Below are 27,222 nucleotides of genomic sequence, written 5' to 3' on the forward strand. Positions count from 1 at the left end.
TCCATTATGAGGGTTTTTTTTTTTTTTGGAGGGGGGGGGGGGAAGGGGGAGGGGGTAAAATAGAAGTGTATACACCTGTATTCTTTTTCTCTGGCCTTTTCCTTTAGGTCTTCACTGATTTTGATAATTGCTGCCTAGGGATCATTTTATTCTCTGAAACAAAACTGCGTATTTAGGCTGCATTTCTACCCAATCATAAGCATTGAGAAACAGGTTTAAAGTTCACCCAAATCTGTATTTTTTTAAATTTTGTGTAAGACTTATATGATTTTATTCTTTAGACTATCCAGTATTTGTTCAGACGTATTCATCTGGAGAATATCTTTTATGTTACAATGTCTTTTGACTGGACTAAATTGAATAAGGATAAGTTACTTGAAATATCTGTCAGAGCTACATGTAAGATCCCACACAATCACAGTGTGTGGTTGAAGAAGGCTATTTCCACTACAAGGTGTCTTAAATGCCTGCAGTACACATTATGAAAAATCACAGGACTGGAGGCATTGAAATGAGGCATAGTAAATGATTACTGCTTGATTTGGTGACTCACTGACCTACTCATTACTCATTCATTCATTCATACAAATATGCTGGTCCCTGCTCAAATCAATAACACATTATTCCCAGGTTTGGTAATTACATCGTATACAATCAAGCCATAATTTACGCAGTTGAGAATAATACATCAACATGTACATGTACTAGTTTATGATGTGTGCATGAAATAAAACATTTTGTGGTCTTAACATAACCTTACTTTTGTGTCATGATTTCAGATGGCTCTTGTAACACGATTGATGCTGAGTTTTAATTTACAAAAATTAATCAGTTTGGCATCATGCTGCAATGATACAGTAATCAGTGACTTAATTTAGATTTAATCTCTACCAAATCTGTAAGTCACTATACTGTAAGTCATCTTGTACACTGTAAGTCACTACACTGTGTTAAGAGTCAACTACACTGTAAGTCACTATACTGCAAGTAAAGTCACAACACTGTAAGTCGTCTACACTGTAAGTCATCTACACTGTAAGTCATCTACACTGTAAGTCACTACACTGCAAGTCACTATGCTGTAAGGCATCTACACTGTAAGTCATCTACACTGTAAGTCATCTATACTGTAAGTCACTACATTGTAAGTCATCTGCACTGTAAGTCATCTATACTGTAAGTCATATACACTGTAAGTCACTATACTGCAAGTCACTACACTGTAAGTCACTACGCCGTTAGTCATCTACACTGTAAGTCATCTACACTGTAAATCACTATACTGCCAGTCACTACACTGTAAGTCATCTACACTGTAAGTCAACTGCACTGTAAGTCATCTACACTGTAAGTCATCTACACTGTAAGTCATTATCACACACCGTAAGTCATTTACACTGTCAGTCATCTACACTGTAAGTCACTACACTGTAGAGTCATCTACACTGTAAGTCATTATCACACACCGTAAGTCATTTACACTGTCAGTCATCTACACTGTAAGTCACTACACTGTAAAGTCATCTACACTGTAAGTCACTATACTGCGAGTCACTACACTGTAAGTCACAACACTGTAAGTCATCTACATGTACACTGTCCATAAAGTCATCTACACTGTAAGTCATTACACTATAATTCATTTACACTATAAATCACTACTCTGTAGGTCTTCTACACTGTCCATATACACTGTAGGTCACTACACTGTCAGTCATCTAATGCAGATGTGAAGTCACTGTACTCATACACTGTGCTTCCATAATGTGTGATATTAACTTACTTCACACCTTTACTAAATGTCTGATTAGAAAGGTGTACATGTGTGGGTGTGCACAGACATACACACACCCATGTGATTATCATACACGCACACCATGTGATTATCATACACGCACAAACACACACATACACTCACACAAACACCTTGTGATTATAATACACACACACACACACACACACACACACTTTGTGATTATTATGGATATGAAGAAAGATACATTTTTAATTTTTTTTTACAAACAAAATGAAATAGCAGTAATATTGAGAACTTACAACCTGTGCTCAACACCCTGATTAGTAAGAAAATAAAATGATGGTGTAAGTTTTATTTTTGTTAAGATCAGAAATCCGTTTGTTAAGATGAGAAATCCTTAAAGATGAGTAACTTTACTGACAGCCCCCTGGAAGTGATATTTACTGACAAACACTGTTCCCAGTCTTGGAGTGGCTCATATGTTGCTCATATCAAGATTGTAGAGATCATGAGTGAGCATAAGCAGTGAGCTCTTGATCAACCAACAAATGAAGAGAAAACATCTCTGTTTATCAGTAGGAATAACAGAGATAACTTGCAGTTTGATTTTATTAAAATATGAATTATGGAGGCAATAGGACATGTTTTGTTAGTTTTCAAGTAGCACAGCACTGTAGAGTCAACATACTTTACCAAAAAATGCTAATCTGTTTTTGAAAAAAAAACCCAAACAAACATATAAATAGATATATTTCAGATAGAGTGCACCTACCTTAGGAGTTTTATTCATGAATACATGAACTCTTTGTACTTTGGATGTTGACCAAACAATGGAAACAGTCTTTGTAGATTCTCTCATCCACTTTCCATAAAATCACATCCAAAGATTGCATCAGAATGGTACTTTCCATAGTAAAGGTCATATGAAATGGAAAACTAAGGAAAATGATGTCAGACTTGCAAATAGTTTGTGTTGATCATGTATGGATGTATCTTTGGGAAACGGTGGGCTTCTTTGATGAGGGTTTAGAGGATATAGCTTGGCCTTTTTAAGTAGGATCTGTTTAGGTGTGACTCTCAAACAGCGAGGATACAGAATAAGAAGGGGATGAGGTGGGGTGGGGTGATGGTGATGGTGAGATTCTGGACTGACTTCTGGAGGATAATGTGAAGAGCGATACCTGATACAGACATTGCCTTTATAATCATCGCCTTGTCATTTCACTATACGTGGGCACTGATAATAGCTGTGAGCTGCTGTTGTTGTTTTTGGTGTAGTGATAGTACTGTTTATGAGTAAGAAAAGGGATAGAAGGAAATATCAAGCTAGAGAGTTTCCCATTGTACATAGGTACAGAGTAACCTGGAGAGGCAGTCATTAATAAAATTGTATGGGGGGGGGGGGGGAGATGGGGAATTGGCTGTGACTACAAGCAAAGTAACTTTGCTTTCTACAACTGAGAGTACATCCTCATGCACATATAGATATTTTTCTTTCCCCAAGACTGTTGATAGTGAATGTGCCCTCTACTCTATGTAGCAATGGTCTTTTTGTTTTGTTTTGTTTTTGATTAAAAATTGGGTAAGGAGCTGCCTCTAATTCACACACTACCAGCTGAAAGAGCAAACCAAGGTATTAGAAAACAGATGTTAACCTCTCTTTCCATCTGTCATTTATGCTCTCATCTACCTTATACTTATTAAAAGGGAGATTAAAGGGACAGATCAACTCCTATGTAATAAAATGTATCTAGTCAGTGAGATTAACTCAGTCTCTCCCTGTCTGTCTTCACCTTACCCTGTCTCTATCCTAGCCTCATCAGATCACATGTAGTACTGCCCCCAAGTAGGAAAAAGGTCAGAGTTGAAAAAAAATGTAACAAAGTTCTTTGAACATTGAAATTTCCTGCATTGTGTATGAGGATGAAAGAAGAACCCATGAAAAGTTCAGCTCCTGCACATGGATTTGATAGATCGTATGGGAGTGAGCCAGTCTTGTGAGTTAGTTACTCTTGATTGTTTGTGAAAGAAACCCAGATTTAGGTTGCTGCCATCTAACCTGATACCAGCTGTTGTCTGTTGGAGGACCTGCCTCTAGAAGAGGGAGGCTTCAGATTTCATTCTTCTCACATGACTTCTGGAGAGAAGTAGATGAGACGTCTACAGCAAGAAAACTAACATGGCATTTTATGATTTGTCAAACATTTTCTATATGAGTTTGTCAGTACTTATAGCTGTAAGGTCAAGTGCCAGCTCAGGCTGTTTATGCAATTTGGTGTTCTACTGCATAGTGAGTTTCCATGTAAGTTACTTAATATTTTCCAGTTTGTTTATCCCACAGCATCATAGGTTTTTTTTTTCCTTATTAGCCAACAGGTAAATACAATCCTCACCCAATAAACTCTTGTTTTATTTTCACAGGGTGCTGTTCCCCTAGGCAATGCAACCAAAGAACAACTGAACAGTCTGGGGTTAAAGGTCGGCCAGGTGGTGTACCGTTGTCCAAAGTGCATCAGTATTAAACCAGAGAGGGCACACCATTGTAGCATTTGTCAACGATGCATCAAGTAAGATATCTTTGCTTTCTACGTAAAAGAAATGAAATCAGTATGTGAACTCAGAAGGCCTGTGGTAAACAATAGTTGAGCCATAACTGTGTTGAAATTCATAATAAGGCTGTCTTACTGTACCATGTTTCATCTTACTCTACCATACTCTGTGGTTCTATTCATGATATGATATGTGCTCATAATGTGCCTCCCATTTTTTTTTTGTCAATTTCTAATGCAGCATGTGTCATTTTACTATTTATGTGGCTGATAGTCACCTTCTATTGTTGAAAGTTTGTGCGCTGAAATGTACACTGAAATTTATATTGTGCTAATATTTACAAATTATCAATTTCAACCATTTAGCAGGTTAGCAGAGCAGTGAAGATTACAAGAGGTATTTAAGCCACTTTGTGGTTTGTCCTTGAAGGCATATAAGTGTTATCCTACAGTGAAAACTGCAATCCAAATTACTTTGGGTACAGTAGTTCATAATGTTATGTAAGACATATTTCAAGAACTCTGTATGGAAAATTCACTGCATTTTGCCTTCTATTAACTCATTACATTATTTTCTAGTTGAGTAAATATTTCTCATGATGGCAATTTGACTTTGAAATTAGGGGACACTAAAAACTATTGTCACAATCACTGTCTTATGTATAATTTCTTAAATGATAACTGTAAGATATTGTATTGTCTTTATTAAAAAACCCTTAAGTGTTAATCTTCGTAAAATTATCATTTTTTTCATAGTATTGCACATTGCCTTGTATAAGATTAAAGTCTCATGCACATGCAAGAAATTGATTCAGATTGATTCATGACCCATTTATGCTATTCAAAATCTGATGCCAAACTCAGCAGGATATTTCATTCTCTTCTGTGTCTGCCAGTGTCAGTGTTATTTCTTCTCACCATCAAACATCTTAGCCCACAAAGCACATGTCAGACTACTCTACATTGTACATCTATTTACATTACAAGCTTGGCATTTCTTTCCAAGTGTTCTCATCTGGTTTCTGGATTGGATTATTGGCACACATACTAATAAGGCAATTCATTATTGAAGCCTGAATAAAGTAATATTGTAAATGTAATATTTGTTTTATATATGTATATTAGTTTTCATTCAGAATTTCCCTTTATCAAATATTTCAGTTTTACTTTTTGTGCTTTTCTAAAGATAATTTTTTGCCAAGAATGTAGCATATCACTCAGTTATGCTGAAAAAACAAAGAATCTGAAAAGATGTGATGCACTTCAGTTGGAAGTTCCACTGTATTAACTTTTATGGCGGGACAGAAGCAAACTCATGTCACACAGATAATTTCATTTTGTTAGCATGGAGGAAGTAAGTATGTAATGTAACAAGAAGGCTGTTCTGTTAAATGTTCTCTTTGTTCCAGTCTGTCCAACAATGAGATAAGACTGTTGCATGTGTAGAAAAATTATTGAATTGACATCAATGTTGATGTGATCAACAAATGTGTTAATGATCTTAACGCAGTACTCTCCCACTACGCACCAACAATTAACCTGAGTTTATGCTAGTATGTGTGTGTTCCTCCTTTGTGAAGCTGCTTCATTTCTGAGTGAATCAAAGGATTGCAAAATATCCTTTCCAGTTGACAACTGGGTCATATATGAATCTTGTTTTTAAAGTTGTCTTCTGACCTATAAGTGATTTTGATATATTTGTGTACTGTTCCTTCCTTTTTTCCTCTCCCTGTATCAACTAGGAAAATGGACCACCACTGTCCATGGGTGAATAATTGTGTTGGAGAGTCAAATCAGAAATACTTTGTTCTATTTACGGTAAGTACATGTTGACTTTTCCTAAAGTTGTGTGTGTGTGTGTGTGTGTTCTTTTTGTTGTTGTTGTTGTTGTTACACACCTCTGTCTGTACTCGTACATGTATATTTAACCTGCTCCATCATTATTTTCTACTGTTTGTATGTCATTATTATTTTTAGTCATGGAATTTTATTTGATGAATAAGATTAGGAGAGAGTGATTGAACATTATAAGTATTTCATTTATTTTAAAGTAAAAAACTGGAACATGTTATGTATGAATGAAAACGAGTGCAGTGAGCTTCATTTCTCTGGAGGTGAATAAAATTGTGCCACACCACAGATAATTTTTCTCGTCTTGGGCAGAGGGAACAGACTTGGATGCACTGAGGGAATCATGATTAGTTTCAGATTGCATCCTGTCGTCCAGTCATTTACATATAGAAGAGAGAATCAAATTGTTGCCATGGAGAGATAGGGCTGGAGTGAAAGAGACCAGGAGAGACTCAACAGCAGGTTGTAACCAGGCTGAGCAATTGATTCTAGTTAGCTTTCTACCCCACTCAATTGCTCCCTAATAGAACTAAAAGCATGTGTGTTGACATTTTTCCTCTGAGTGCCGAAGCAGAGGATTGGATGCATGCTGGTTCAAATGACTTATCATGGAACAGATTTAGGCTGACTGTCTGTGCATGGTGTGTGTGGTCAATATACCCTCTGGTCACTACAGAGTGGGAATCTATTTGATGTCAAATTGATAGTCAATTTTTGGAAGACCCTTTTCTGATGAAATATTTTATTTAATTTGCAGTTACATGTGTGTGTCTGTAAACATGTACATGTGTGCATGTGCATATATGTGTGTATGTGCAGAGCTTGAGAGAAAAGTGCATGCAAGGGGTAACAAGTTGAAATAAGGTTGAAAGCTTTGTTGAAAGAGATGTCAATTTGAAAGTAAATGCCAACAGATGTTCAGAGAGTATGGTGGCTGCAGTTTGCTTCCTTTGCTCTCATCTTAGTGAAAAGAGAATGTGTACTATCATGGCATGCTTGTTTAGGGGTTTAGAAAATGCACACTTTGGTAAGAAGTTCATTTGAGTGGAAAGAGAACAGAAGTTGAATTGTCTATGACTGGTTGCACAGATATACACACTAATTCACTGAAATCACTATGCTGCCACTTTCAGTGCAGCCTCCGTGTGGCCAATCTATTGCTGCAAGTTTTTCATGAATATGTTAGAAATGCATGAGTTATCTTGTTTGAGGTGTGTAGTATCATGTGTGTTAGTATTAGACTAGCTTAGAGCAAGGCATGTTTCTGTTGGAACACAAGAGAATGAAAATCGTAGTGAAAAACAATGAAGGTCTGCCAAAAAATGACACAGCTTAATCCATGCTGTCTTACATGTCAGAAGAGATCTTCTAGCCAGATACCATACTTAATGAGTTCTACCTGGTAGTAAAGAAAAGTTTTTCTTTCTGAGTAGGTTGACCATTGGTAATGGTCACTGAAGTTGAGTGGATAGAGCAAGAAAATGAATAGTTCAATGGATAATGTAGGAAGACGATGGGGAGAATAGAGATAGGACAAGGTGTCATGATGACTGAATCCAAGTAAACATATCAGAGTACTGAAGACAGCATTTACAATCATGGAGACATATGTAATCAATGAATTAAAGTTGGAAGAATTTATTTCATGAAACAGTGGAGGGAATGTTAAACAGGAAGGCCAAATTTCACTCAATGAGAGCACAAAATGTGAGCATCATGTCAATTACTCCTAGAATGATGATCAGAGAAGACTAATATGAGAGGAGAAAGAGACAGGATGGAAATGTAATCAAGAAAAGAGAAAGAAAAGTCTTACAGCTGGAAAGAATTTTGATGTTGTGTATTAATAGGCCAAGAGGCATAATGTCGCTGGGGTGACAAGACCTCGTATGTACACAATGTCATATGCTTAGGAGAGCAAAACAAAAACATGACAGCCAAAGCACTATTATCAAATGGGATAGCCTTTTCTCTGACATGCCATGGTGGCTTCATTTTTGGGGTAAGACAGCTAGGATTTAGACAGAACATCACTTAACTGATTATCTGACCATTAATAAAAAAAGTCATTTTCACCAAAATTTGAGATACAAAGTCTTGTTACCCTGTGATGATAAGTTATTATGAATATAAAGATATACAGGTGATCAGTTCAGTTCAGTTTACTTTATTTTAGCATGGAACCTGCTTCAGCCAATGGCTGTTCTTCAGCTGGTCTGTGCCGTGATATAGGACGTTAATGCGATCACAGTGATAATAACATATCCTTCGATGTAGTAAAGGGTGCTGTTGAATATAAAACAAACTTTATATTTCTGAAAGATACACACACTTGTCGTACTGATAGTTTGCTGATGTACAGATTGACCAATTACTATTCCGCTACAAGATGTAGCAACTTAAGAAGGTGTTATATGTAGTTTTCATGAAGTCAAATAAAACATTGTTTTGAATCTATGTGTACTATGCAATTTGCATGTATGGTCTTTTCTTGCAGGTAGTTCATGCAAATCTTAGTTTTTGTGAGGCTACACCTGTCTCTATGCACACACTAAAGTCCTGTTTTACTTTTCAATCCATTAGCTGCATTCATTGCAAATTTTGCATGAAGGAGGTTTTCTTGTTTTGGAGTGGAAAAAAAGACAATATTTCATGTTCTAGCTAGCATTGACTCTGAATGAATCATTAAAATAACATCTAGAAGCACCTTGGCCCTGCCTCTCTTTATGGTCTCTCCCTGTCTATCTCTTCTTCCCCCCTTCTAACTACAAACCCACATTTCTCTCCCCCCCCCCACCTGCAAGCTCAAATCAGGCCTTCCCATATTTCTTCCCCCCTCTCTCTGCCTACCTTCAAACCCCAAAAAGTCTGCCCATATTTCTCTCCCCCTCTCTCTATCTTTAAACCCAAATGTGGCCTGCCCATATTTCTCCCCCACCCCCTCTACCTACAAACCCAAATTAGGTCTGCCCATCACAGTCTTTTACTGGAGCATAGATTGTCTTCAAACCGATCAATACCTGTTCTGCCCTTTGATGTCCATCCTTCTTTCCACATGTCTTCTGCTCTTCTCCTTCCCGTATTCACCAGCAAACATGGCTGGGAATGTCTTGCCCTCAGCAAACACTAGTCAGTCTTTCATACCATTTGCTCACTTGGGAGAGAGATGACATATGAATTAGAAATTTGTGCTGTTGATGAAAGGTTCCCGGAGCAGAGAGAACACACATTGCTGGTATATGATGAATGCCTACATTTCCAGTGAGTGAGTAATGGAAGTATTGTTGGAGAGAACAGAGTTGAATGGAATGAGAGTGATGTATGTGATTGGTGAATAGAGGGAGGTGTAAAACAGATGACATTGGAATGAAGAAGGAATTGAGAGTGAAACATGACATAAAGTAATGATGTGAAAATTAGATGGAAGCTGAAGCAACAACTTAAAAAAAGATTGTTCAACAATATGAAAAAGTAGTGAGTAAATAAAGCTAGGAGCTTTCAAGAAATCAAGAAATCTTAATAATTGGTTATCATTAGATGAGGGACTGAAGAAAGAGAAATAAAGTTGATATACAATAAGCAATCAAGAAAACTGTTGTATATAGACTGAGGGAGAAAAGAGGAATGAAGAGCAGAAAGGAGAAGAGATTTTCAGTGTGTGTAAAAATATGAATTAGGATCATCCTGGAAAGAAGTGAGTATAAGAGAATGCACATATTAAGAAGACAGGTCATACAGTCACGTCGAAGTGATGACCCAAAACACTCTTTTCCCACGAAACATGGTCGGTCTAGTGGTGTTTCCTATGACATGTACATATCTTTTTTTCAGCCATCATAATTATGACAAGGGCAAGGGATGAAATTTTGGGGAAAAAAGTACTGGAAGTAAAAATGTAGGGTGTTAAGTCTTGCCATCAAATGTCTTATTGCTGGAATTCTAGTAAGAAAAATACGAGGAAAATACAACAAAAGTAATATGGATTTGTGTGAAGAAAAATATCCATTGAACTTTGAGTCTATTTTGAACATACTGCTTTGTGACACCTCTCTTAATACAGTGTATTAAATCACTTTACACAGTGTAGTTAGTCACAGTTGTTATCATTATCATTATTACTATCATTATTAGTAAATGTCTCCTCCTTTTTGAAACTTTTCCATTGGGACAAACATATGGATCATACACTGAAAGATATGCCATAGGGAACATGAGTGGTATAAAGCTGTACAACAATTAATCATATGATCACAGTTAATTTATCTTAGTTTATGCTGCAAGTCTCAGTTGAATTCTTGTGTGAATGGCACACTTCTTTCCTTCCATACAAGATATGAAACCATAAGTACAGTATTCTTGAGATTCAACTTACTACTGGAAATTTAGATAAGCAACAACTACATATCTTAGCTTGGCTAGAAAATGTTAAGTGCTTGATTGAATGTGTGTATGTGTATGTATGCGTGTACGGACTTTGATGATGGAGGCGGGGTGCTAACAGCGGGGTGCTAACAGCTGTGAGAATTAGAATGGACTCCTTTGTCATGTTTCTCATTCACTGACATGTGTGTTTCTCATCACTCCCTCCATGGCATACATCCTATCCATTCATCTGCTACACCTTGGTAGAATGCCGGTATAAAGGCATGTACTGCTCGGTGGGGCTCTTGACTGATCAGTATGGATAACATCATTTGCTTCAGATCTCATGAAGCTTATAGGCTGATGCTTATAATTGAATATCGTAGCAGTTTTCTTATAATGTGGAATGTTGTTATAACAGTTGACCTTATGTGCTCTTCATATGTCAGTGTCTCTTCTTATTAGTCTTACATGTACAGGCAGATTAGTTGAAATGTTGGTTAGGCCTAGATATGACTGTAGGCATTTCTGTACTGAATGCCTCCTGCCACCTCATGACACATTCATCCAAGGATGTTTCGTTGTCTGTCATTTTAGGAGTAATTAATTGACCCGTTGAAGACTAGTCCAGAGTATACTTATAATGCAGATGTCTACGAAAAAAGTGTGTTGTAGCAAAGTCAGCCTGTCATCAACGGGTAAAACATTAATTGGTCTCTCTCTGTCATTGACCAGGATGATATGTTGACTCTAATGCTGAGCAGACATTCAGTGAAACTACTGTATACACTGAATATTTTGTGAAGTTTTTATTTTTGCGAATTTCGTGGATGGGGTGCTGTTTGTGAATTTAAAACATGCGAAAATATCAACTCTCATCCGGACATGAATGTAACGTGCACGCATACATCTCTCTGTTCAGTGCTGTACTCCATGATCGTGAATTCACTCACAAAATTGTCGAGATGTCCTGACTCAGGAAAAATTAGACTCGCTAAAATATGGCGTATAGAGTAATGTCCAGTCAGTCCTCAAGGAGAGAACTAGTATTTCCAGAGATTTTATCAGAGAGATTTATCTCTTTGAGATCTCAAAGAGATTTTATCAAAAAGAACAGCTCGCATGTCAAAGCCAAGTGAGATGTAATTTTTCACTAATTTAATGCTAATGTTACATGTATTATGACTAATGACATGATTTAGATTATAAAGGGTTAGTAGGAATTTGTGCTTTCCTTTTTGCCTGGGTAAAGCCAAAGATGGCATAGTTGGTGAACCGGCAAAGAGTGATCGGTTTCAGTCTCATTCACGAGAGGTGTAGGAGAAACGAAGGGTGAAGGAGAAACGAAGGGTGAAACAAAATTGATTTTGAGCATTGCTGGTGGTGCGATCAGACATTTAAGGCGGGTGGAGGCTACCCTCGAAATCTCTTTAAGTTGTTCCCTTCTCTCATAGACTAACAATATTGGAATTCCCTGAGGGAACAGACAAATGCATTTAATGAAAGCATATATTGTTTGGCAGGTGCTTATTGATTTGCTCTACATTATGAAAGTAAAAAAAAAAATCTCAATGTAGTTATATATGGCAAGGCAGAAACGAGGAGAGAGAGAGAGAGAGAGAGAGAGAGAGAAGAGGATGAGTGAGAGAGTAGAATGATTATATTGGTATCAGGGCAGATGGCTTGGCATTCTCATTTTCATTAAGGTTATTTTGAACTTGGCATGAGCTGGTGAAAATATGAAAGCATAAATGCCTGTTTGTTATTATTGCTCTCACTAGGACTAAACTAATTTTCTCTATATGCAACCTCAACAGTGTGTGAGAGTTTACTTATTAGAATATTCATTTCAACAGATATTACTGTTTCCTCATTCCACATTGAAAAAAGTATTTTATTCCATCTGTCTTGGAATCTTAGACCCTATTATTGGTACAATCAAACTTTTACTGGTGAGAAATCACACTTTTAGTTCAAAACCCTGCTTTTAGTGTAATAGGTAAAAAATCTCTGAACTATTCCCCAAAAGAGGCCTTTGTTAGAAATTCTTTCAGAAAACAGTTATCTGAAATATGAGGAAACATTTATCTGAAATACACAAAAGATCCATTGAGCTTCATGTCACTCTACTTTTCAAGATTTTGTCACCTTCAAGGTGTGCATATTTAAGCTGTTGGGGAGGAGTCCTGAGTAAGATTTTGTCACCTTCAAGGTGTGCATATTTAACCTGTTGGGGAGGAGTCCCATGTATACTCGTGCAGGTGTCCATGGGAAATGTGTGTTGTATCAAAATCAGCTCATCCTCAAGAGGTTAAGGAGGCAAACACCATACCTATGCAACAAGTTTTTAATCAATGTACATCTTGTATCATGTCTGCTAATCCCCTTTAATGCCTATTGCTACAATATATTAACTCTATTTCTTTGAATATTCTCCATAGATGTATATTGCTCTCATGTCTGGCCACGCCCTCATCCTGGTCGTCTCTCATTTTCTCAGCTGTGTCAATACTTCCTGGACAAGTAAGTTTTTTCTTTCATCTCTCTCTCTCTCTAACCAAATAATGAACAAGTGCTAGTTGATATGTCCAGCCTTCTTGTTGCCTGTATTTAATGCTTCAGAAGTATTAAAAATAAACATGCATATTGTAAAGTTTGAAAGTGGATATTTATTACTAATATGAGAGAAAGAGACTGAGAAACAAGGAAAAGAGTAAGTAATGGTTATGACACAAGAAGCCTTTTTATTGATTAAATCAGCTTCTAGCCTTGAGTGATTGCTTTAAGTTGTCATGTATGGTAAACTGGCAACACTTTGACAAGTAGTCTGGTCTGTAGAGAATAGCTGATGATTAGCAATCACTGCAGTGTTTACACTAGGAGGAAGATTGGGGAGATAGAAGACATGATATTTCATCCACATCACACAGGGTTCCATCCACCATCCTGGCACCACCTGAATTTAGCTGGATTATTGAAGCAGAACTCACATATTTCATGCATACAGTGTACATGATTCATGGGCTCCAAAGCGGTTTTTGAAAGCTAGTTTTTGGTGGTTTAAGCCAAAGGTAGTATGACAGATGACAGGTGGCACATGGAGTGAGGTTTTTTTTTTTTTTTTAATCTTTATGTGAGCAAAATGGAATCAAATGTTTGGACTTCCTAGACAGCAACTAAAAAAAAAAAATGATATCATCACACCCATACATTCATTTTGACTTTGTGATTATACCCCCACCAAAAGAAATTAATAAAATAACAATTGTTGACAAATAATGATCATGTTTTGTTTTTGTTGTTGTTGAAATGTATGCCTGTTAATGAAATCTGTATTTTTTATATTGTAAACTGACTGTTTTGGGTGCACCAGGTGGGTTGGGAAGGATGGCCTGAGGGCCCAAGTCATTCAGTTGGCTCTTTCCAGACCCGGGCTGCCCAACCTGGTGCACCCTTACCACTCCAGTGTATGTTCTGATTTCAAAATACTTGTATGTACTGTGATATTTGTGAATGAAAGCCGAATAAGTAGTAATAATAATAATAATAATAATGATGATGATGATGATGATGATGATGATGATGATAATAATAATAATAACAATAATAATAATAATAATAATAATAATAATAATAATGATAATAATAATAATAATAATAATAATAGTAATAATAATGTGCAAATGAAGACCAAAATATAATCAAAATAAAAAATCATAACATATAGTAGATGAAAATGGAAATGTAGCACTTAACCTTTATTTAGAGTCAAATACTAGACTGCAAATTGCAAGGCATTCTTTTGACCATGCACATTAGTTGATCTGGTATGCTACAATTTGACAAGAAAAGTTTCATGTTATATGCTATCTACTGATCAACACTAAGTTGATTATGATTTGAGGGACTTGTAATACTTGGTGTTAACACTTTTGAAAGAAACTGTTTGCAAATGTTTCTGAAACACATTTTAACTGTGTGAAGAGTTATCAAGTGTTACATCCTAGACACAGAAGAGACTCTCCTTGCCAACTGCTAACTGCAAATGACTTTCTGTACAGCAGCTGAGTCACTTAATGTCGTGTACAGTATACACCAATGTAGATACCATGGTGGATGTGAATACATTGTCAAGCTGGGCTATACCTTCACAATCAAGTGTTTGAAAGTTAAGCCATTCAGATTAGTAAATATGAAGTAGAAGTAAAAGCTTAACTGAATATGAAAACATCTCCTGACTATGATTTTACTGATGTGATCAAAAAATAAGATTTGGAGATGTACTGAGACAAAAAAGAAGGAATATTTACTGATGTGAATCATGTTTACTAAGACATCAGAACAACAACAGCAAAATTGAGTGTGAGTCACTCATAGCTGGATCAAACTAGACATTACAGGACACGTCCACTATAAACTGTTATTTCTTATGACCCGTTGTATATCCTTCTGGTACTTGCTACATTCCTAACCTGTACTTTACTGCCCACCATGTCCACTTCTTCTGAGTCATTTTTTGTCTTCTGAGACAAAGCTGAGCTCAAATAAGAGTTTGTACTCTTTGAATGGCAGTTATTTATGACACAGTCATGGTGTAGCTTGTCTTTTGATGAGAGTGTGCATTCAATACTCTTCAAAACTAAAGACCCTTATCACTGCCATGAATATTAGTGCCTGCGTAGAATTTTTGTTAATGACTAACAAAGTTGTCAAAAGTTCATAAAAAAAGATACCAATTTCTTGCAGGGAATGCCAGAATATTTGGGTGAAGTGAAAGCAGTCATGGAGGTTTGATTATTAAACAGAATGAAACTTATCCTTTTTTTCCCTCTTGAATTTATGGGTGAATGTAAGAGTAATAAGCCTCTTACATTATACAAATTATTATTTTTTCTTTATATGTTACTTATGATTGTAGTTGTGGCTCTTGTTCTGTATTACATGTGACAAAGAAGAGATGGATAAACATGTTTGTTGAAGATTGAGACAAAGGTATGAAAGAAATCAAGAAATGTACCCTCACTGGAAGCTTGCTGGGGATAGTATATGGTTGATTATTATCAAAAACTTTCCTCTGTCTAGTAGAAGTGAGATGGAGGAGAGAGTGTCAAAGTAGAATTCAGGATAAATGAGAATTTGAAGACTGTGAGAAGGGATCATGATATCACATGACAAATGTGAATATTGCAGTCCCTCATGACATTTAGATGTGAAATCATCCATCTACTATGAAGGGAACTGAATATACCCAGAGCTTCACAAGAGAAACCAAAATAAGTTACATTATAAGGAGAAAAGGGAAAGAGGAAAAGAGGGTCAGATATTACCTGGCCTCTGCGGAAGGGAAAATGGATGTGTATCAGACCTTGATGGATATGAATTCCTGGCTTCTTGTGGGACCGGGATTTGTAATAAGTGTACTTTCTGTCTGAATTCCTGTGCGTCATGAAAGATGACAAACCAATATTTGTGGACGTTAACAATGCAGATGCGTCCCTGGGATTGATTTGCTTTTGATTGATTTTGTTTTTAAGTAGATATTCTTGAATATCTGTTGTTCTCTATCCACATATTGGCTTTGACAAGATACTGTGTTCATCTTTCTTTCTCTCTCTCTCTCTCTCTTCCTATCTCTCACTCTATCATGTTGTCCAGTTTGTGATGTGAATCTTGAGTGCAAGTAGATTACCTAGGTTCCCTTCTTTCTTCCAATTTTTTGCCTCAGGGTATGTAGGCATGAGGACAAATAATGAAGTGAAATATTGCAGTGGTATATCCATACAAACATGCTTCCCTGTCCACATGATATACTTTCACCAAGCTGAATTTATCTTTTTTTTTTTTTTCTAATGTATGATGAAGAACATACCTTTTAGAGAAGTTTATGTTTGCAATAATGTCACAATTTCTCCCTTCGTAATAACTATTCTAGCAATTAAACTATAGATAGAATGTGAAAGTGTACTTGTAAAGGTTTTCAGAACTCTTCTTAGGTTCCATTTTCTTTTCCTTTGCACAGTAGAGAAAAATAGAATCTTGTCATGCATTCATGCATTGATAATTGTACATGAGGTGTGTCAGAAAAGTTCCAGGGCTTGTGTCATAAAAGATTTATTTCAAACCCCAAATTCAAACTAAGAGGTTTCACCTTCAGAATAATTTATCTGGAGTATTTAGCTGTGATCTAAGCTTTCTGCAACCATCAGATTTTTTCTGCGTAATTTTATATACACATCCTGGCCCGAATTCACGAAGGTGGTACAATCTTGACCATGGTTTAAACCATGGACAAAGACCATAGTTTTTCATGGGGCACCAAGTGTCACATGGCCTATTTCATTACAAAATTAGTCATTTCATCTTCGAAATGATGTATAAACATTTCGTAACTAAATGATCATTTCGTTACGAAACTGTTATTACGTCGAAGAAAGGACTGATTTCGGAATGAAATAGGGCATGCAACACTTGGCGCCCCATAAAAAAACTATGGTCTTTGTCCATGGTTTAGACCATGGACAAGATTGTACCACCTTAGTGAATTCGGGCCCCCATGTTTCAGGTTGTTCAGAACAAACTTGGAGTTTCTTGTGTGGTTGGGTAAAACTCTTTCAGAAGCGCTTAGATTGCTGCGGCAAGTGTATGGAGATGAGACAATGTCTTGCACACGTTTTTGAGTGGTGCAAGAGGTTTAAAGAAGAAGGAGAGGATGTGGAAGATTGCTGCACAGCAATCTCAGCATTTCTGACAGAGTTTTCCCCAACCGTACCTTACCCTTTATTATACCCACGGTGTTATCGTGGAATTGCCCCACTTATTAATTTATAAAATGCATGTATGATACATTGTAAAGAGGTCCCAATATTATCTTCCTACATTGCACCAATGTCCAATTTTATTTGCTGTCTGTCACATAGCAGGTCAATATCTGTTATAATTGTTCCTTTATTTTGTCTTCATTACAATAAACCATTTGTACTTTTATGCAAACTCGTTCATTTTTTATTTTTTCAGTGAGCTACAATCAGGAAATTATTGGTGTAGTTTTTACTCTACCTGGCTGTCTACCAACTGTCCCCTTATTATTATGGATTATACCATGGTACACGAACTGAAGCATCATATCAACATTGCATCATGATCACATAGATTGCTTCAAAGCAGAGTGTCTTTTGTATTCCATTCATATATATGCAATACATAGACTGTCACAGTATACTGTAAAAGTGGAAATTTTCGCGGTGTTGAAATTTGTGCGCATTTTGTGCAACCAGAAGCTAGCGCAAAAATAAAAGCACACAAATATTTTTACATGCCATATGTTCCAGTAGTTGATGTCCTGATTCCGCGGAATTAAAAACACGTGAAACTCTTCTTACCTGGCCAACCGCGAAAAATTAATCGCGCGAAAATATCCACTTTTACAGTAGAATTTATTTCAGAGTAGCCGTATATTACATCTAAATGTTTTAAAATCCTTGTTTGGTATTCTTCTGTTTAAAGATCAGTTTGCACATACTTTGTTGGAAGCACTGTCAGTATGAGATGCAAAGTGTGATTTATTAGTGATAATGATTTGTGACTGAAGTTCATATTTGATGACATCAAAGTGTGGAGATGATGGCAGTCTTTAGTGATGATCCAGCCACACCCTGCTGGTAGGATAGCTGGTTTGAGCCAATCTAGGTCTGTGTGACAGGAAACTAGGCAACCAATGTATTCATGTCACTGTGGGATCGGAGGATGAGGATTACTGTGGGAAATTCTCGCTGGGAATAATTTATTGACTTCATCACCACAACGTCTTATCTTCTTGTCAGTTTTGATGCATGATCAGATTTAAATGCAATACACAGAACTTGATGGCATTACATCTCTTGGTCATTTGCAGCAAGAATAATCCTTCCATCTCTTATGATCACAAGATGAGTGTAGCTACCATTTGCATTAGATTACTTTCTAGGGAAATCATATTTCCTTCATGCAACGTGAGTATGATACCAGTTGACAGTAAGCAGAAAATTCATGTGTAGTGAATGGACTTTACAGCAGCACTCTGCATTCTCTACTCCTCTTAGCACCCAGAGACCAGTGCAGAAAATGAGTAAAGATTATTTGTAATGATGTCATGGAAATTCTATGACCTGAATTCATTTTTGTTAGGTTTGTTGATATAATTATCTGTAAAACACAGGGTTGTATCATTCTCTCTACTTTCATAGTACAAATATTAACAAATGACTAATATAGCTATGTAACACTACATAGGTTGGGTGGGGGAGGAGGGCTACAGCCACCCTCTCCCACCTTTTTGGCTTGTCAAAAAAAGAAAAAAGAAAAAAGGGGGGAATTGCAATACTCATGAAATTTTGAAAACTTCAGTCCTCACATTCTTCCCATGTAAGGGGATGGGTTACTGTACTTGAACTCCCCCCCCCCCCCCAGTCGTGCAGCCTCCCCCCTAAAAAAAGAAAAAGAAAAAAAAAGTGTTCCGCGGCCCCTCACTACGTTTCTGTGAATAAATGAAAGGGAAAATCATTAAATCTGTCATTACTCTCTTGCTAACTGAACTCAAATTTTGAGGGAAATACACTCCAAAACAAATTTCACAGAAGTTTGGTGCAATTTATCCTGAATTAACATTAAAAAAAATGTATTTGAAAATCAAAAATGTATTTGAAAATGAATAAGACTATCATAAAAGATGATGAACTGTGTGTATGCCATGTGGTAGACTGCTGGTAGTTTGATGGACATATGAGACAGAGAAAGAAGGGACAGAGCTGATAAACACTACGTGTGTGCCATGGTGTAACCCCCTGTCTGTGTGACACATTATTCTGACATGGCAACGCATGTGCACTTTTGGAAAATGTTTTGCATTTTTAAAGTAGTAACTTTATTTCATAAAAATGTGTATGCTAGACATGCAGTGAGCAAAGTTGTAGTAAAAATTCCAAATTTTGCAGAAATGTAAATTTTATGACAAAACTGTGGTTACGTTTCTTGCAAATGGCATGTAGCTATGTTATATTGTTCAGGTCTGGGAAGCATGACTTTTGCAGACACAGGCGCAAAAGAAAATTAGAATGTGCTCAAAAAACCCCTATGGAACATCACTATTCGATCACCATGCAACGTAAGCTATCTGTGCTGTGTGAGGAATGGAATCTTGAGTGAAACTCTCATTGTACTCACGTGGTATTTAGGGATTTATCGATCGGTTTGAGCAGGGATGTGCGTTTGAACAAAATATGCGAACTTTGCAAGCTGTTGACTTTATAGTCGGCTGTGGGAACGTGGCACATAATGAATGAATAGATTGGGGGTGAGAGGTCATAGAATGGAGGCCTACACATAGATAGATAGAAACTTAGTGTTTGATAACAAGAATGAGTATCTATTACTTACAGAAATATGTCAAGAATGAGGAAGTGTGACTTCAAAGGAAAATGATCATTATGATGATATGCTAATGTCATTCTGGCAAAGTGATTTATCTTTAATTGGTGGGATGCTCTGGACCAGGAAGGTAGACATATGTTTTTACAGTGACTGCAGAGTAGCCCACAGTTCAAGACCCTGCAGTACTTCAACACAGACATTTGTGATTACTATAGGTTTGAATAATAACTCATGTCTGGCGACACTCGGGTTCTCCCAGCTGAGTGGTTATCATCAAGCTGCAGTTTTAGTCATTGAACGACATTTTCCCTCTCTTTTATTTTAGGATACTGGAGTATCAATATTGTGTATGTTTTCTTTAGGGAGCAGAGATGCTGAGTTTCTCAACTGGCTGGGAGTGAGTCACTGTGTAACAGCATACAACTGTGAGGTTGGGGGTGTAGGAGGTGGTGACCCCCTCCTACAGTATTGAGCTTTTTCATTTTTGGATTAGTACACTGTAACTGCAATTTGGTGTATACCCATAATGCAATTTTACTTGAATAATTCTCATCTGTTTGTGACATGGATATGGTTCTAAAAGACATCATTTTGAGCATTTTCCCAAACTTGAGTCTTTATTTGTAAATGTATAAGTGATATGACTTAGTAGATGGCACAGTTTATTTTGTAGAAACCTCTGGAATATTTATTAGAATAGAAAATAGCTGTAAATTGTTGAAATCACCATGTAGGTATTGCATGTGCATCCAACCTCCTGCAGGCATGAGACAGTGACTGTTGGGCTGGTGAGTGTGAGATGGGTTGCCGGGGCATGAGACCGAGTGGGTCTGAGGGAGTAGGAATTGGTATCCTATAACCTGAAGGTACCATTAAAAAAATATATATTTTACTGGTTCCACCAAATACCAACCAGGGAAAATCTTCTGCAATTTAGATTGCTCTTCTTCAGGACTGACAGAGACCAAAAGTGAATAGTACTACTACAATGTTTGGAGATTGGGAAAAGGTGTGTGGAGGAAGGCTGACTGAGAGGGGCACTCAAAGCCAAGTGTTGCTTGAGAGAGAGAGCTGTGTTTGTCTGGACTGCCCTGAAGGATTTTATGTTGTTTGGAGAAGGTTGGTAGAGGAGGATAGCAGCTAGCAGAGAGAGAGAGAGGGAGAGAGGGAGAGATACTCAGTGTCTAGCCTGCTTCATCAGCCCTGCAAAATGCTGCCTGTCAGGTAGCTTGGCCCCTGCCTCCCTCAAGTGATTTGTTATTCTGTGACACAGCTTGGTCACCTAGTGAGCTAAATACAGTTCACCACACTTCATCCATGTTTTTCCCCTCATTTTTATTACTGAGTCTGAACATTGCTTTAAGCCATTTTTTAAAGGTTTGTTCAGAGTATATATCAATTAAGATAATAGTCATGTCATCATATTCTCTTTTGAGAAATGGGGGGGGGGGGAGAGTAACAATCTTTCTGATTCTATTTTTCATATCTTTACAATGTATTTCATCTCATGACAATAAATGATACATCCACAAATGATATGTCATCTGGTAGAATGTAAAATCATTCTTAAGTTGTATTATGAAAAATGGTTCTGGCATATTATTTTATGACTCAGATTTTAGACTTATGGTAATTGGCCGTAGGTTTCTGCAAGGAGGAAAATTTGCTCAGTAGGTCTCTTTTGAAAGTGTGTGTGAGAAAACTTCCCATCTCAAGTCATATACCACTGAGTCGATGAATTACTGGTAGAAAACTCTCCTTCTCAAGTCTTAAACCACCGAGTCAATGAATTACTGGTAGAAAACTCTCCTTCTCAAGTCCTATAAAACTGAGTCAATGAATTACTGGGAGAAAACTCTCCTCAAGTTATATACCACTGAGTCAACGAATTACTGGTAGAAAAGTTCCCATCTCAAGTCTTTAAGTTATACCTCTGAGTCAACGAATTACTGGTAGAAAACTTCCCATCTCAAGTCTTATACCTCTGAGTCAATGAATTAGTGGTAGAAAACTTCCCATCTCAAGTCTTATACTACTGAGTCAAAGAAGTACTGGTAGAAAACTTCCCATCTCAAGTCCTATTCCACTGAGTCAATGAATTACTGGTGAAAACTTCCCATCTCAAGTCTTATACCACTGAGTCAATGAATTACTGGTGAAAACTTCCCATCTCAAGTCTTATACCACTGAGTTCAATAAATTACTGGTAGAAAACTTCCCTTCTCAAGTCTTATACCAGTGAGTCAACTTCCCTTCTCAAGTCTTATACCACTGAGTCAACTTCCCTTCTCAAGTCTTATACCACTGAGTAAACAAATTGCTGGTGAAAACTTGCCATCTCAAGTCTTAAACCACTGAGTCAACGAATTACTGGTAGAAAACTTCCCTTCTCAATTCTTATATCACTGGGTCAACGAATTACTGGTGAAACTTCCCATCTCAAGTCTTATACCACTGAGTCAATGAATTACTGGTAGAAAATTCTCCTTCTCAAGACTTATTCCACTGAGTCAACAAATTACTGGTAGAAAACTTCCCTTCTTAAGTCTTATACCACTGAGTCAACTTCCCTTCTCAAGTCATATACCACTGAGTAAATGAATTGCTGGTGAAAACTTGCCTTCTCAAGTCTTATACCACTGAGTCAATGAATTACTGGTAGAAAACTCTCCTTCTCAAGTCTTAAACCACTGAGTCAACAAATTACTGGTAGAAAACTTACCTTCTCAAGTCTTATACCACTTGGTCAACGAATTACTGGTGAAAACTTCCCATCTCAAATCTTATACCACTGAGTCAATGAATTACTGGTAGAAAACTCTCCTTCTCAAGTCTTAAACCACCGAGTCAATAAATTACTGGTAGAAAACTTTCCTTCTCAAGTCTGTTGGTAATATATTGATATGCCTGTAATGATATCTTGTCACAAACTTTCTAAATGTAGCAGTGCATACATAGCAGGCTGTAGTGACCTTAAACTCATCCCTAGTAATGTATGTTTCTTTCAGGTGAATGCAGTTACTTCTCTCCACCAGCCACAGTCATCTTCATGCTGGCCCTAACCATAGAAGCCATGCTCTTTGTGCTCTTCACTGCAATCATGTTTGGTACTCAGGTTCATGCCATCTGTACTGATGAGACGGTAAGAGGTTCTCCTTATATTAGTTTTCTAGTGTTACCAATATCACCAGGATGATATGTGATTGTCGGCTTAAATGCAGTTAGTGATTAGGCAAAGAGTCGTCCTATGTAGTTTTGAAAGACTTTAAATCTTAAGCTCACGGTGAAAAATTAAGAGAAGGGTTAATGTTATTGACAAGGGGAATTGTGTTGCACACTGGATGATAGGCTGTGTAAGTTTCTTCAAAGTATCTGTCATTGCATCTTCATATAACAAGCTCAGACACTCTGCTTTGTACTACAAAATCATAAATTTTCATTTCTTTCATCGAGATCATTTCAGACCATACATGCACCCTAAAAGGCCAAGTTTACCCTAATATGCATCTTGATTGAGAGAATGCAATAATATTAGTACAACAAATTTGTGAAAGTTTGAGAAAAATCAGACGATCAGTTCAAAAGTAATTACTTTCGCTGGATGAGAAGACGAACAGCTTGTGATATCACATGTATAGAACAATATAAAGAAAATATAAAGAAAATTCAACATATTTTCACTTTTCTCTCACAATAAAAGAGCACTGGACTTGCCTCTTTCAGAAGGCAGGGGAAATGATATTACCCTAACCATGGACCTACCATGCCCTAACTTATGTCAGTAACAAGTTAAGGAAATGTGTACTTTTTTCCAAAAAATTAAATTTAGTGTAATTCTCCTTTTGTTTTCTTTTTATCGTTCTACTCGTGAAACATCATAAACTGTAGTAGTCTTCTCATCCAGCAGTGACTGCTTGATAAGAAATTTAAAGATCCATAACTTTTTAACACATTGTTGGATTTTCACTGATGTATTTCACTAATATTGCTGCATTCACTCAATCCACATGTATACATATTAAGATGAACTTGTCCTTTAATACAATCATAATTGTAAATGTTTCCCTATGCAACCCCTGCATGAAAAATGGAGGGAAAAAAAATCTGTCATCAATAAAATGAGAGAGTGAGAGAGAGAGAGAGAGAGAGAGGGAGAGAGATGCACAGGGCAAATGTAAGGTTGTTGCATCACAGAGTTGCCAATTTGTGCTTCATTGATCACAACTTCAGGATATCATAGCTTTCTTAGTTTTGATAAGAATTTGCTCAAATTCCTTCTGTCTTGTTCCTCTCACTTTGCTGCTTCCATTCACACAAACTGATTTTCAGGATTGATTTGCCCTTTAAGGTCATCATGTAGATATTTGATGTTTATGTTCTTGAGTTTGTCACAAGTCAGTTTGGTTGATGCAGACATCTTAACAGTCAAAGTGTCCTGTCACTAATTAGTGTCCTGTCACTAATTGGTGTCACAGACTGGCATTATCAGTGAGTAATAGTAATTACTGGTAGTGACAGGCCTATGATAGGTGTTGTAGCTCTTGATAATGTATCCTTCTGTGATGTAATATATCAATATGTTTCCTCTTTGTGTTTTCACTCTCAGGGTATTGAGCAGCTCAAGAAACAGAAGGCTACATGGACGAGGAAGACACGCTGTATGGCATTTAGAGCTGTCTGTGGAAGCAAGATGTCCCTCAGCTGGCTCAACCCTCTGGTCACTCCTAATCAAAACATTGGCAAGGAACTCACCTACATGTACAGTGTATAGTAATCAGTTTGCTGTGTCTTCACCTCCTCCTGAAGGGAGGAGGAATGTGGCAATGAAGTGATTTAGAAGGATGGTCAAGTGGGTTTCAATTCTCAGGGGCTTCACTAGTATTTCAACATGAATTCATAGCTGGGACGATGTAGTCGGTCTGGCTATACTCCAAATTGCCTTCATTAGTCAATTCCACTTGTATACATGATGGTTTTTATGTGGTATCAGCATTTTTAGGCTTCTGCCCAATAGCCATGAGATTAATGTTCGATCTTCTGAGGAGGCATTTCCTCTTTATTTCAGCAAGTGTACATACCAGGGATGATTAAAAGACTACCAAATTGAAATGAATGAGAACCCACACAGCTACCAATACTGTATTTTGTCACTGTCAACCTGTGATTACATCAAGAATTTTCCTCAAAATATTGCTTTCATGACAAATTATGAATTGATTGTTTTTGTTTCACACTGAATTCCCATATGAACCCCATAATTGGGGTAATCGTGTGGCGTAAGGGGAGGAAATATACATGGCCCTTTGAGACTACCTTACTCAGGAGTGCACATTTTTGTTCAAGAGGTTGAGGCTTAATTTCTAGTTACAGTCTATATGAACAAGTAGTCTAAATGGATAGCAAGCCCTACACTGACAGATGACATCGTGGTAATCATAGATGACACAAAAGTAACAGAGGGGTACAACAGCTTTCAATGGTTGGCTTGCTTCAAGAAGAATAGTGGTAGCCTTGGTGTTCCTGGCTGACTAAATTTGAGGACTAAAATTGAGATTCTGATGTCTGGTAGTCGTGGACAAAGTTTTGATTCCCAATATGCACAACATATTGACACATACAATTGATGTTCTTACAGATCTTGGACTAGTTCATTAGATTTTGATGCCTATGAAAAGCCAAGTGAACCCCTCCAGTCAACTGTTAATATTTCCTGACCACTGAAATATGTAACTCCATAACTTGAGTCTTAGCAGTAAGATTCTCACACTGATGCTCCTTTTTATACATTTTTTTTTCTAACAAAGTATACTGCTTTATTCAAAAAAGAGCATGAAGACATTAAAAGTCACCTGATTGTGATGTACTTGGACAAGATCGATTCCCAAATACTGAATGAGCTGTAGATTCAATCGGATCTTTATTTTACCGTATTTTGCAAGTCAACTGATAATCTCAAAATTAACAACTTGCCTAGATATTGCTCCCCATTGCATATATGCGATGTATATCATCTACAAGGTGGGAAATAATGATTTTTCTCTTCAAAAAAGATAATACACCTTCCTCATTCCATCACTGTGATGTGGATCACAAATTCAATCACTCGTGACACTATGGGTTTGCACTGTGCGAATTATGTGTTTGCAAACTTTGATCTGAATGCATACTGAAGCAATGATCTTCAAAGCTGTGTGAAAATCTACCCAATGGCAATGTTGTGGATTTGAAATGTGAATGAAGCCATGATGGCGTGTAGTAAATACTCTGTGCATGTATATGACTGGCTTCTTCATCATGAAGACTTGAATATCATGCTGATGGTGAAATGATCAGTTATTTCTCCTCTAGAAGTCTGATTACAGGAAATGATTTCATAATGGAATAAAATTTCTCACCTTTATAGAGCTAATTAACACGTTCAAGCTATGGAAACATGTTGTGTGTAGGTGGTCTTGAGAAGCTTGACATTGGTCTACAGCCAAATTAAGTCTTGAGTCAGAGAGTAAGACATGGAAGAGCCTACATAGAAAATCAATTCTGGTTAGCTCATCTGACTCACATATAATTTCCTTCCCACTGAGTCACAACAGAAATAACAAAGTAATATTATTTTTTGTTCCTTTTCAACAAATTTCTTGCACTCAATTTTCTTGTAGCTGAAAGTTTTCTTTTTAACACAGTCACCAAAACTGGGTGCTACTTTGACAATTTCATGCAATGTAGGTCAACATCAAGTTGACTGAAGTGCAGAGGAAATATTGGTCAGTGGTTTCACACACTGTTTGTGCTATGGAGGTATTACCTAGAATATTGCTTCTTTTTACCATATGCCATTGATAGTAGAATCTATCGTATGTCTTTACCAAACTTCACGCTCTTTTCTTTTTCTTTTTTTTTCTTTTCCTTTTAACTCAGCCTTTCCTTTTTTTAAGGCTAGTAGAATCATGATCACCATCCTGACCAAACAAAAAAGGTGACAAATTGTATGTTGATGCCAAGAGAGTAATATATATCTATATAAAACCTCTTTATTGCATGCAATGTGAATAAACAGTTATGCTGTGTTCATATTGTTGGATCTTGTTATGGTTAGACATGGTATCAAAGGCTCTGTTCCTTATTGTTTTGTTTTGTTATAGAGTAGTAGGGAAAATGTGTTCTGGTTTGAGATGATATATTATGTCACTTCCTTTGTGCTTTGTTTAATAATGTATATTTATTCATGCATACTTTCTGAAATCCTGATATATAGGCCTATTATTTGTAAACCTGTTGAGGGTGGACTGATTTTGCTCTAAC

General features: G+C 36.9%; 1 protein-coding gene across 1 annotated transcript in view; it reads left to right on the forward strand.

Annotated features, from left to right (window-relative positions):
* Window positions 1-25,277, forward strand: part of LOC140232672 (palmitoyltransferase ZDHHC3-like) — a 66,356-nt gene extending 41,079 nt beyond the window's left edge. Inside the window, exons 4-8 of the mRNA XM_072312778.1 lie at window positions 4,178-4,323; window positions 6,048-6,123; window positions 12,960-13,041; window positions 22,932-23,065; window positions 24,530-25,277. Coding sequence (XP_072168879.1) covers window positions 4,178-4,323; window positions 6,048-6,123; window positions 12,960-13,041; window positions 22,932-23,065; window positions 24,530-24,694 — 603 coding nt within the window. The 3' untranslated portion in view covers window positions 24,695-25,277. The remainder of the gene's footprint in view (window positions 1-4,177; window positions 4,324-6,047; window positions 6,124-12,959; window positions 13,042-22,931; window positions 23,066-24,529) is intronic.
* Window positions 25,278-27,222: the final 1,945 nt, after the last annotated feature.

Source organism: Diadema setosum, chromosome 9, assembly GCF_964275005.1.
Source record: "Diadema setosum chromosome 9, eeDiaSeto1, whole genome shotgun sequence".
NCBI lineage: Eukaryota > Metazoa > Echinodermata > Echinoidea > Diadematoida > Diadematidae > Diadema > Diadema setosum.